Genomic DNA, 13,475 nt, shown 5'->3' with positions numbered 1-13,475 from the left:
TCAAACTCTAAAGCTTTTAGATAGGTTTCTGAACTTCTAAAACTTCATCAGTTTAATTTATACTCTTAATTGTTGTAATATTGTAATTGTACTTTTAAAGATGCATTTTTAGATAGATTCCTGTTCAAAACAAATCTTTCACCTCACATAAATATTTATTTCCTTCTAAATCTATCTAATTCCATATCCAACCATTTTGTTTCTATAATACATTGATTAAATTCTTCTATCCCAGCTGTTTCTCTAGTGAAGAGAAATAACATGCCACCTAATATCTCTATATCTCAGTTTTATAAGATTCCAAAATGCTGATTGTTAACATTGCACAGATTTTCAGAGCACCAACACATTACTCCTTTCCTGTACCTGCTTCTGCCCTTTGCAGAACTGCCCTCTTTATGCAAATTATCCAGATCAGCTGCTGTAGTCATTATAACCTCAAAGATCTTTTTCATCTGTTTGCAGTGCATTTACAAACCTTTTGAAATGAGATGTAAGTTCACAATCCCATTACTCTTGTCTTGACTGAAAGAAAAAAAAAATAAGAAAAAGCAAGCAACATTTCTATTGTGGGAAAGGGAAAGTGCCAAGGAAATTATTGATTTTGTTAAAAACTAGTCTGATGTCTGGTTTTTTCTTTGCATATCAATCTTGCACAGTGATGAGCTGAAATATAAATTCCTATTATTAAAATAAATATTGTAATGCTCTGTGAGACCTAGCAAGTTGCAACCAGAGGTTGCTCTCTATCACCTTCAAATGGAGGGGAGGTCAGGAGCCTTCCTTGATGACTGGAGGAAGGCAAATGTCATGGCCATCTTCACAGAAGGCAAGAAGTAGTCTCTGGGGAATTACAGGCATTATCAGCATCACCTCACTTGACTGGAAACATTAAGGTTTACATGTAGATGGCTAATGCTAACCACTGGCATCACTAAAAGGTAGTAAAATGAACGTGCCAAAACACTTCAGATTTAAAAAATAAGGGTCAGATGGTATGATCATAACAGAATTTGTGAATAAGGGAGACATTTCTAGGACAATGTCATAAATCCCAAATACATTTGAAAAGTTAAAAACACAAGGAAAAATATGCTAAGGATGAAAAGGGGTGGAATGTTCTAGAAGGAGCTAAGGTGGTAAAGGGTCAGAACTTGAAAAAGGTTTAGGGGGCAAAAGATAACATCAGGAGAAGCAAATCATATCCTCTAGGTTACTGCGGGGTCCCTATTCAGAAGCCCTGTTCCTAACCTATGTGACTTGAAGCAAGACAAGACATCTGTTGTTGCTTCAACATATGTGACAATCCAGATTTTGTGGTCAGAATGGACTTCAGTGTTGAAGAGGGATCAGCCATATAAGACAGACTGTGGAGTTACAAGCAAATCATCCTGGGTGCCATATCCACCTGCATGAAGGATGAGATGATTAGGAGCAGTCAATACAGACATGGAGGCAAATTATGTTTCACCAGGTTGATGAGCTTTCTGTATTGGGATGAATGGCTGGAGGAAGTGGTGAATGCTCTGCACCTTGCCTTTCTCAAGGTCTTTGACACAACCTCCTATAACGTCCTTGCAGCCAAGGCTGGGAGGTATGGACTTCATGTATGGATTGTAAAGGGCTGATAAAACTGTTTTGAGCCAGCACTGTTTTGAGCAAGAACTTAGGCTAGATGATCATTAGAGATCCAAAATAAATTATTCTATAATTCAATAATTCGATAACAGTATCAAAACAAGGGATAACATTTAGCTGATGAATCATTAAAAATATTTTTAAGTGTCTCTCTAAAGTTAAAGATGTTGAAATATCACATAGTGTACAGCTGAGAATTAAATCACATCCTGAAATGACTTCAGATTTTGCCAAGCATGTTTACCAGTCATTTAGTATCTATTTCTTAGTGTCTATTTGTTAGGTATTTGTTATCTACTGCTAGTTTCACACCTGTCATTTTCAATCAGATTTTGTGATCCTCTCCCAAAAAACTAATTAAACAGACAGAGATTTCATGAAGTTAAGAGAGACCTTGAGTCCAGAAAACTCATGGTAGTAGAACTATAAAATATTGTATATTTCCCAAATCAGTTTCAAGCCTTGAAGGTAGCACTACAATTCAAAGAGTTCTGTTCCTCTCACTTTCTTCTTTGAATGAAGCATCATAACCAGACTAAAAGAAAGCACAAGAGACTAAAAATTTTCCATTTAACTGCAAGCAGGAGAAGAGGTGGGACAAATGTCTACAAAAAATATGCAGCAGTAAATTGGAAATTCTCTTTTCAATTAAATTTTAACAATGTACAGGAATGATCATAAGAAAAGTGTCTGGATAACATGAAATCATTGAACACTTACATTGGAGAGAGACTTGAAAGACAAGAAACAGGACTAAAAAGAAGTACAAAAATACCGAGACTGACACAAAGGATCATGTAATATTTAAGTACTTAAGTACACCATCTCACATCTCAAAAAAGGAAAGAAAAGGGATCTTTCTCATTTTAGCAAACACATTCAAGTAGATTCTGTCCAGCTTTCGTAGATACATAAAATTGAATGTTTTGTTTTGGTTTGGGTTTTTTTTGAGTGTGATAAATGACATTTCTGTATAAAGAAAGCTGTCATTAAGCTATTTAAGAAACATGAAACAGGATGGCTTCATTGATAGCTGGGAGACAAGTTTTAATTATGTCTAGAGGGGATTAGTTTAGAAATTATTGTATTTCTTTCTTGAACAAGATAGTGTATGGTCTCGAATTTCTGCTCTGTTATCATCTGGTGAGAGAAAAGTCAGGCGTCATTTATATAAGCTTACCTATACTTCAAATTAGAAATTCCAGGCTAGGTTTGAACATAAGAAGTGTCTTCTTAGAGATACATGAACATTTTGTAAGTAATACTAGGTATTCTGCAAGTAATAGAGGGACTTTACGCAGCTTGAAGTAAAGGCGAAAATAATCTAGCTTTATATTAAAAACAGACTAATGTTTTTTCCAGTTGACCTTTTGGAAATTGCCAAGCAAAAAGGTCTCATTCTATTGCCATTAATTTTCTAGGAGAGACTAAAGTCACTTAAACAGTTGTAATGATCAAGAACATGAACATTGTTCAGTTCTGAGTCATTAAAATGAATTTTATTCAAGACATTTTAAGCCTATGGTGGAGCTTAGCAATACTAGAATTTCTTCTGGGTGAGGGAGGAGAAGTAGTATACAGTCTGAGAACCTAATTTATCAAATATCCTCTGTTTTTTGCCTCTGATGTTCTCTTTGCCAATAAAAAGTGTTGAAAAATAAGGTATTATTTTTACCCCTAATATACACTATTTACATGGTTTTGCTGATGAATCTGTCTATCATTGAAGGAATTGTATAACTGAGTGTGAAACCTGAGACATTTGATAAGAAAGAAATAGTTTTATTTTCCTAAAGTGTGAAAGGCAAGTAGGATGAAGACATGAAATGAAATCAAATCTGAGCTAGCAAATATGTCTTCATAAGCATTTCTTCTCTGAGTTAAGATAGACAGAATTAGAACATTTGCATTTTAGATTGTGTTGGTGTTAAGATGGGAAAGAAAGGGAGGAAGAGAGATCCTAAAAAATCGTCATGTTAAAGAGCTGCCTCCATGAATAGACTATATCACAGTCATATATCATGAAGGATTTTTGTCTGCTACATCAATATTCTGATAGAAGGCATATTTGCTCTACTTTCTCTTCCAAACAGCTGTGTGAAAGTTATTTCATGCCTTTAACAGTCAGTCCAATGACTATGGGCGGCCGGTCACTAGTGGTGTTCCTCAGGGATCAGTGTTGGGTGCAGTTCTGTTTAATATCTTTATTGATGATTTAGATGAGGGGATTGAGTCCATCATCAGCAAATTTGCAGACGACACTAAGCTGGGGGGAGTGTGGATCAGCTGGAAGGCAGGAGGGCTCTGCAGAGGGACCTGGACAGACTGGAGAGTTGGGCTGATTCCAACAGGACGAGGTTCAACAAGGCCAAGTGCCGGGTCCTGCACTTTGGCCACAACAACCCCATGCAGCGCTACACGCTGGGGACAGAGTGGTTGGAGAGCAACCAGGCAGAGAGGGACCTGGGAGTCTGGACTGACAGGAAGCTGAACATGAGCCGACAGTGTGCCCAGGTAGCCAAGAAGGCCAATGGCATCCTGACCTGTATCAGGAACAGCGTGGCCAGCAGGTCCAAGGAAGTGATTCTGCCCCTATACTCAGCGCTGGTGAGGCCACAGCTTGAGTCCTGTGTCCAGTTCTGGGCCCCTCAGTTTAGGAAGGATATTGAGGTGCTGGAGGAGGTCCAAAGGAGGGCAACCAGGCTGGTGAAGGGACTAGAGCACAGATCCTATGAGGAGAGGCTGAGGGAGCTGGGGCTGTTCAGCCTGGAGAAGAGGAGGCTCAGAGGAGACCTTATCACTCTCTACAACTCCCTGAAAGGAGGGTGTAGCCAGGTGGGGGTTGGTCTCTTTTCCCAGGCAACTCTCAGCAAGACAAGAGGGCACGGTCTTAAGTTGTGCCGGGGGAGGTTTAGGTTGGATATTAGAAAGAATTTCTTTACTGAGAGGGTGATCAAGCATTGGAATGGGCTGCCCTGGGAAGTAGTGGATTCTCCGTCCCTGGAGATATTTAAAAAGAGACTGGATGTGGCACTCAATGCCATGGTCTAGTAACTACAGTGGTAGTGGATCAAGGGTTGGACCTGATGATCGCTGAGGTCCCTTCCAACCCAGACAATTCTATGATTATGTGATTCTATGAAAAGACAAATAGCAGGACTGGGATTTGTCCGGATTCTGCAATACAATAAACCAGCATTATTCAGTCCTGTCACCCATACATTGATGAATATCTGGCAAAAGACCACCCCATACTTCCAATTGCAGATTAGAAAATAAGTATTGGCAAGCCAGATTTCAATGAGAAATCATCTAATGTGTGCATTTTCCATACACCCTGGAATCATAGAATCATAAAAAATTAGGGTTTGGAAGGGATCTCATAAGATAATCTGCACCTTGCCAGACCAGGTTCACATAGGAATGCATCCGGGTTTCTCCAGGAAAGGAAATACGAAGGAAGAGATATGAATTTATCCATATGTTTTTTGGACTAAAGTCAGCAAGAGAAATGTTTCAACAAAAGAATGAGAAGAGATGGAGATGTGGCAGGCACATATATAAACCAGGTGACATGATATTAGAAGCATTAACTCCAGCAGTTAGAATGTATTGTCAGATAATCAAGAAGGAAACATTTCAGATGAGATTCTGTTTAAAGTGAAAGAAGTCAAATGAATGGAAGTTAGCATATCAGTTTGAATCAAGCTAGATAAAATAAAGTGAAGCTGTTGAGAACATGAGATCTCCTAGAACAACAAAACCAAAAATTACAGAGCATCCTAGAGAGAAATCCTCTTTTTCATACAGCACATCCCACATGAGACACTGAGTCAAATGTTATGAAAGAACCTATCCTGACAGTGGTTTTATCACTACATGATATTGTGACAGTTCAAAATGAAACATTGTAGAATAGCTGTACAAATTTTAGTGATGACAACAGTCACTAATCAAAGCAAGTATATTTAAGAAAAGGTACAGTTGGCCTGCCACAGTGGAAGAGTATTTTTGTAACTTTTTATGACACAAAAATAAAACTTAGTTCTGTTCAAATCAAGAAGGAAGTACTGGATATTTATGCTAAAAAAAATAATCATATCAAGCTATGCATGAAGTACTGGGTACTTCAAGGTAACGCCTAAAGGTTCTGAAAAAACAAAAACTAAAAATAGATTTATCAGACTGATAAATATTTATTGCAAACAGATTTGAGGGATTTGAAGGGCAGCATGTTAAGAAACACAAGAATGAAATAATGACAAAACTAGCACTTTATGAGTGCTAGAGATGACACCCTATGCTATATACAGAAATGTCAAGCAGCAGAGAAGATAATAGAAAGATCTCATAATACCATCTTTTCTGTTAAAGATGAGCTGAGATGAAGAAGACTATGTGAATCCTATATACATCTGTATACAGCCTTCGAGGAAAATTTTTTTGCAATAGTACTTGCTGATTGAAAGCAATCAGATTATTATTCTTTGCATGACAGATGAAATACTTAACATTTGCATGAGCTGATATCAGGCTGCTCAGAGCACAAAACCCTGAGCCAGGGTAAAATTGTAGTTTATCGTCGTTTAGGAATATATAAAGAATTTCATTAAAGGATGCCCCAAGCAATAAAAAAGTAAAGCTTAGCTCTCACGAGTTCACCTCATAGTTGAATTGTTTTCCTACTATGCACTTGGTACTTTTCTGAACATGAAAAGATTTTAATTCTGACAGAAAGTCAGATCTAAATTATAGTTTCACTTTCCATAACGAAATAGTGACCAAGCCCTACTAACAGAGAAATAGAACGTTTTGCAAGATACAGGGCTTAAAATGATTCTATGATTCTTAGGCTATATATTCTCAATCTAAAGAAATTGTACATTCTATTAAAATATGTATTTTTGTTACAGGATGTAACTTAGCTTGCTCTTCTGGAACAAACATACATCAATTGTGCAATGGTGTCCTGCCTTGAATAGCTGATAGAGTGATTGCTAAAAATATCATTCTCTTCCTTTATATGAATTGCTTTATAGGCATGGATAGTACCTGAATGGTCTGTATCAATGTCACTGCAGCATGAGAAAATACTGATTAAAAAACCACACAACAAACAAGACTGTGGACAACAAGAGTTAATAATCTTTTGGGGTAAGAGCATTAGGGAAGACAGCTGGATTATACTGCTTTAACACAGTCAGCTGTTGTGGTTGTAGTATGTCACAACAATGAACTTTACTGATGCAACAGTAAAAGTGATAACTACTGGGAGACACCAAAGTCTGCAATGGGAATGGAGATCCATTATCAAAAGACCCCCATGAGCAGTGATTCAGTGGTTGTGCCCAAGGTCCCTTCCATTGAAACTGGACACGAGTACTTTCTGTCAAACTTGCTGAACCAAGACGACGAGGGCATGGGTAGGCATTAAGAAGGTGGAGACCTGTGTGATAGATTTAGACATGTCCCTGTGTGAAGGAATAGGGTGAAACTGGATTACACCAGTCCCCAGACACAGAAACAGTTTAAAATAGGATTAAGGAGTCATAGTGGGTAAAATTTAAAACCTCTGAACTAAGCTGTGGAAGGTTAATTAATATTTTTTCAGAAGTTCTGTAATATTCTGTTCATGCCTGAGGGCTGGATGATGATGACATTGACTAAGATGGGATTCAGGGGAAAGACTAATAAAGACAGCAGAGATCTAAGTTGATAACCTTATTCTCGCTCTAGGTTTCTGAGACATCAAAGTCATTACTTCCACCATGGTGTTGTTTCTTTGTTTTTTTATAAAAACCACTTGACATTTAAAAGTATTATTTATTACTACTTTGTTTGACATAGGAAATATTGGATCAAATAAACTTTCTCAAAACCTAGCCCTGACATTGTCAGCTATTTTACAATAATAATTAATCTCATTTGAGGAAGTATTCAGCAGTTACTGTTCAGTAAATTTAAAAGTCATCCTCACAATAAGCCAACACCCAAGGCACCTCACAGGCTGTATAGATTCATGGATCAAATATTTGCTTTGAAACCTTTTTTTTTTTGTTGTTTAAACTTACATGATAATGAGAATTCCTTATACAGGATTTCACATGTATATTTTTGCTTTTTTCAGAAAAAAAATGGATAATTACACCAGAAGAATACAAAAGCATTTGAGATAGAACATCTATAGTATTTAGAACCATACAATATATAATTATTATGACCTATCAAAAATGAAATACCTTGCTGTATAAGGCTAACCCTGATAGATAATTATACTATTATTACTGAATTACAGGGATAATAGATTAGAATGTGCATCTGCAAAAGCTTTGGCAGGGCAGAGAATTTTCTGTGAAGTGTCCCTTTCTGGCCATTATATCAATCTGCAATATATAAAATATAGTATTTGAAATATAATTTGGGTATATAATTAATTATTATATGTATGCAATATTAGATATTTTGATATCTTAAAAAAATATATTAAAATACCAAAACATTCCCATTATATTGATAGACTCTCTGGGGTTTCTCCTTGGCTAGGATGTTTTGACCCACATTAAAACTCCACTATTTACAGACTTTCCAGGAGCAAAACAAGCATCTTTCCAATTGATTGTCCACTATACACTTTAAAACAAGACATCACTGCTTTCCTGTTTCCTGCACAGGCAGTTCTTGTATTTTGATAGATGGAGGTAGCTGGGTAAGGGTAACAGGATTTCTTCAATAAATCATGATTTACACTTGTATAAATGAATGTCATCTAGGATTGTTTTACATACATGGGATTGACTGCTGATAGTGAAGTTAAAGCTGAACAATCAATAATTTAGTTTTGAATTCCCTTCTTAGCGTACCACTGGTTTAAAAAAAGTGCAGCTATCTATGCAATTTTTCAGTCCAAAAGTGCATTTTTTTCAAAAATGAACTCACTAGAGCAGTGTAAGTATTCTATTTACATACAAACAACCACAATATAATTCATGTTTTCTGGTTTTCAGATTGAGATGGAAAATTGTTTCATTCTGGAAAGTCCTAGTTCTGCAGATAGGAAATTCTGGCTTTTGGTTTTGGCAGATATTACAAATATAACACAGAGAAGTCCTTTTTCAAGTAGAGGCAACTGAAACAAAAGGAAAACTGGTGCTATTGTCACATCAATTCAATTTACAGTAAAGGTATATGCTGAATCTCTCTAAAGGCTCTCTTTATTACCTGCTCTTCTCCTTGGATGTTTTCTACTGGGTAGTCATCATTTAGAAAACCCCTGCAGGGGTTCTGTGCTTCTCAAAAAGATGTGCAATAGAATATGTCACCCAAAATAATTATCTGCAACCACCATCTTACCTGAGGCTACATGTCAGTATGCACTCACTTGGTACTCAGAGACTGCATCTAATTTAAGACCTGGAGGAAGACATACGTGAATAATACTTACAGCAACAAAAATGACTGAAGCTACAGTGGAACTAATTTATTAGATAAAGAGGGCATCAACTGAAAAACTACAGTGTCTTTCCTACTCTTGGTACTGTAATCTTTTTCTCAGCATCCAAGAATGAAATTTCATGGTGTCTTATAGAAAGCAACAGAAGAAACCAAAAGTACTAGCTGGGCAGCATTTAACTCACTTTCTCAAGTTACCTGTAAAGTGGTTCAGCTCTTACTTTGGTGCAAAAAAAAAAAAAATATTCTGAAGTTAAAATAATTATGCTGGTTTAAAAATGTATGCGTAAGAAGAAAAAAAAATAAAAGGTCATATAGTTATAATATATAAGACAAAGAATTATAAACAAAGCAAAGCGAAGGGAAATTAGGAAGGGAAATTTCTCTGATAGCTCTACCAGATTTTTTTAATGAAAGTTGTTACATATATTTGCCAAATAAATAATGTAAACAGGCATGTATAATATAAAGTTTTGGAACTTTAAAAATTATCAGGTAAAGAATTGTATAATTTACCATGTACTCAAAATTTTTAATTCTTGCTGTAGCTCACTCCTCAACTGCAATGAGAGATCTGCAACATTTGCTTTGAAGGAAGAAGCTCTTCTCTCACCACAGAAGGTGGTGAGCTGGTAAAGCTCATGGGTGGATTTGATATTTCCACTGCAATATTCTTCTTCACCCTGTCTTTTTACCCTAACTGGCAAGGATGCAAATATGTGCACATTTTCTAACTTGTAGATGTGTTTTAGTGGATGAAAACCTTTTGAGATAATACAACAGAAAGGATTATGTGGGTGTATTTCCATAACTGGGAACGAGCAGTTTTGACCTGCATGTTCCTGAACCTGAACATTTTTTGGCAGCAGCCTAAAGCAATCACAAAATGATCATTGTGAAACAGACTTCTATGTCCAGTAACTACTGGTCCCTGACTTCCTGGACCATGAAAATATGCAATTTTCATGAAGATATGCGACTTCAAGAAACTACGCTGAAATTCACAATAATACCAATAAATTTCTTATTCATGTTTTGTGTGTGTGTTCCTTTGAAATCTTTTCCCCACAGCTTTTCAGAATATGTTACACTTCATTGAGCAGAAACTTGGAAATAACCACCCAACTCATGAAATCCACTTCAGCGAACTTACAATATAACATGGCAGAGCCATTATACATCACCATCAAGCACATTGGCCACCAAGCACATTGGTGGGAGATTCAGAGTTGTCCAAGGAAATCAGTAGGTCAGTTATAATGATCCACAAGAAGCTGGCAAGACTGAGTGCACCAGCAGTGCTTTGGATTTTTACTTCTGCGGAATTCATTAAACTGCCTTGTTATGATCTTATGGAGCACAACACTTTTGGACTCCACCTCAGAAGAAAAATGTAGATGGATGCTAGTGCACATTAATGTGATACAACCACCTACAGTTGCATGGGAATTGTACCAGTATTTCATGGAATTGTGCACCATTATATACGGGAATATAAAGCCATAGGAATTTACAGGTTCAGTTTTCAATTTCAGTTAGACATAAGTAAAGAGTTTCCGACTCAAAGGTAAAGATGCTGTAGAGGATATCATGATTTTGAATGGCAGAACTCTATGGAAAACAAGAGCTAGCAGAAATTGTTTGCCAAAACAATGAAAGAACTAATGTAGATTAATAATGCAGTCTAAAAGAAATTATTCCTTCTTTTTTGTGCCACTGAGTGTTGGACTGTATTTTACTCTCAGGTATATACTATGAGATAATCTTTTTCAAATACTCCTTTGTTTAAACAGCTGTCCAAAAATTACTGCCATCCATCTCTCATTATATTACTAACATTTTCTAATTTAATTTAAAAGAAAATTCAGCTATGCTAATCAAGTTTACCAATATATCTGTAAAAGGCTTTTCCTGTCCCACTTCCATACCTTGACTGTTTTAGAATGCAAAATTCTCAGGAGAGAGAACAAAGTCCTTTTTTCATTAAGTAGTTTCCTGGTAATGAGTTTATGTCTTGCTTTCTTCCATTCAAATGAACAATTTTTGCATAAGTTATTCTTCTGGGTCATAATGCCAAGCAAATTTCATCTATCAGCTTCTCATTATTTTGAAACAATTGTTAATGTCGACTGCTAATAAAATGAATTCACATAAGCAGTTTTTCTAATGTGAAGTACCAGTTTTACAGAGTCATTTTCTTTGTCATACAACACTGTATTTTGTAGACAGAAAGAGTAAATGAGATTTGGAACAGCAAAAAAAAAAAATTTCACTTTGCTTATTCTTTATATTCCTTTATACATCAGGAATTGACACAACATACCCCATCACAAGACTTTGCAGAATAATCAAAGTATTTTAAGATTTTACCTTTGAAACCTAATATTGAATAGACTTTCTCTTTTTATTAAAAATTCTGAACAGTTCAAGTAATTATTGTTCCTGTAATTTATTTTACAATGACTTCTATAAAAAACACAAAATACACTGAGTAGAGCAAGGGCATCTCCTTGTACAAAGCACTTGGCATATTATAGATGCCACAAGAAGTACTAAAAGCGACTAACAACAGCAGTCATAGTAATAACAGATCTATTGCCTTAGGAAAACACAGTTTAAAAAATCTGGTCAGACCAGTGTGCAAGGAGCTGTAAATAATGCACTGATGGCATTACATGGCCTATTGCTCGGAGATCTCTGCTCCAGGAAACATCTTCTAATAATGCCATCCCTCAGACTGACTTTGCTGCCTTGTTTCATCACTTGAGTTCTCTTATTTCACTCACATATGTATAAATTGTAATCTCCCATAAAATGTAATTGGGTTTGTTAATGTCTTTCCTTTGAGCCCAAAATTCAGGGCTTATAAAAGTTAAAATCACTGTTGAGCAACTAGGATGAAACAAGAATCTTTCTAACATAAATAATTTCTAGAACTAGTCAGAAAAAACATATTTCCACAGCCTGACAAATTGGAAATGGATGTCCATTATTTATGACTCATTACAGCCAAAGCACTAAGATTCACCTTTTCCTGACATAGCCTTTAAGCATATGGGTTTTTATCTGAGCAACATAATTCAGAGTTCTAATGAAAGATCTCTAGCTCCTACCAAGCAAGTTGCTGTGTTGTCCATCATCCCTATATATATATATATATGAAAGATAGTGTTAGTACAGTCCTCCAGATGATTTTATCATTATTAGTCTCTGTATTTAAAAGTAAATAGCTTCCAGAAATAAACTTTGCAGTAAGAAACAACCAGACAATATTATTTGGGAATAACTTCAACCTGTTTGCAATAGCTTTGCAATTTGATTTGGCACCATTTCAAGTACTAACAAAACTCATTCTGTTTCTTCGGTATAAAACCTGACACACCACAGGGATGATTATTATTTTAAACTCATGAACTGCAAGTAACAACATCTAGTAGATGAATTATGTTACATTAAATTTACTAACTGGAGTCTATTCTTACAGGGAAAATTCTTATACTTGCCTCATGTAACTATGTTCACTGCAAAGGGATTATGCAGAAAAGTACAAAGCGGTGGGAAGTTACCTGTTTAATGAACTAAACATTCTGTACTATGTAGTACTTTGAAAATTCTGCCAGATTCAACATGCTAGAAATATGCTAAAATGCTATAACGGCAAAACAAACTTACAGTCCCCGTGGCACTAGGAGTAGATGATGGTTCAAATGCAAAGGGAAGATAAAACAATATTTCAGTGATATGAACTGGCCCTTACCTAGAGGCTGCCCTGCGATGATCCGGGCGTTCTCTCCCGCCACTGCAGCCCTCGCGTGCCTCTCACTCATGTACTGTACAAATGCATAACCTTTGTGCACTGAACAGCCAACTATCTTCCCATACTTTGCAAAGATCGCTTCAATGTCGCCTTTTTTGACAATGGCTGTGTTAAGATTGCCGATGAAGACTCTGGAGTTGATGGACTTTGGGTCGTTCTTATTGGTGACATTGCTGGTCTGTGTTTTGCCGGTCATGGTTGGATCACTTGGCTTTAATCCTTAAATAAAGAACAGAGAGAATTTTGTTTCTAAACATATAGTTACCCCTGACTTTGGGTGATCTTTCCAGCAATAATTCACTTTTCATTTTTCAATTAGGGTGACTCAGCACAGCTATACTTTATTAAAATTATTATCAAGAAAACCAAGGCAGCACATTTTAATATACTGCTGGTGTCAAAACTTTTTCTTTTATAGATATAAAATATACTGAGACATCTCTTAATACAATGCTGTAATAGTGGAGCTGTACTGTAATCATATGTGGATTTCTGCTTAGAAATTCAGTATTGACTTTTTAAGTACCTAGCCGTCTAGAAACTGCAAAGCAAGAGAAAGAATTATTATTTT

General features: G+C 36.1%; 1 protein-coding gene across 2 annotated transcripts in view; it reads right to left on the bottom strand.

Annotated features, from left to right (window-relative positions):
* The window catches only part of RALYL (RALY RNA binding protein like), a 193,460-nt gene extending 180,357 nt beyond the window's left edge, over positions 1–13,103 (bottom strand). The window contains exon 1 of one of the 2 annotated variants that reach the window (XM_030446213.1): positions 12,845–13,103. In XM_030446213.1, the coding sequence (XP_030302073.1) occupies positions 12,845–13,100 (256 nt within the window). In that variant the 5' untranslated portion in view covers positions 13,101–13,103. The remainder of the gene's footprint in view (positions 1–12,844) is intronic. The other variant, XM_030446212.1, reaches the window with a different exon arrangement.
* Between the last annotated feature and the right edge of the window lie 372 nt (positions 13,104–13,475).

This window comes from Calypte anna, chromosome 2, assembly GCF_003957555.1.
Source record: "Calypte anna isolate BGI_N300 chromosome 2, bCalAnn1_v1.p, whole genome shotgun sequence".
Classification (NCBI taxonomy): domain Eukaryota; kingdom Metazoa; phylum Chordata; class Aves; order Apodiformes; family Trochilidae; genus Calypte; species Calypte anna.
The sequence above is the reverse complement of the archived record's forward strand: the minus strand, read 5'-3'. Positions and strand labels throughout refer to the sequence as shown.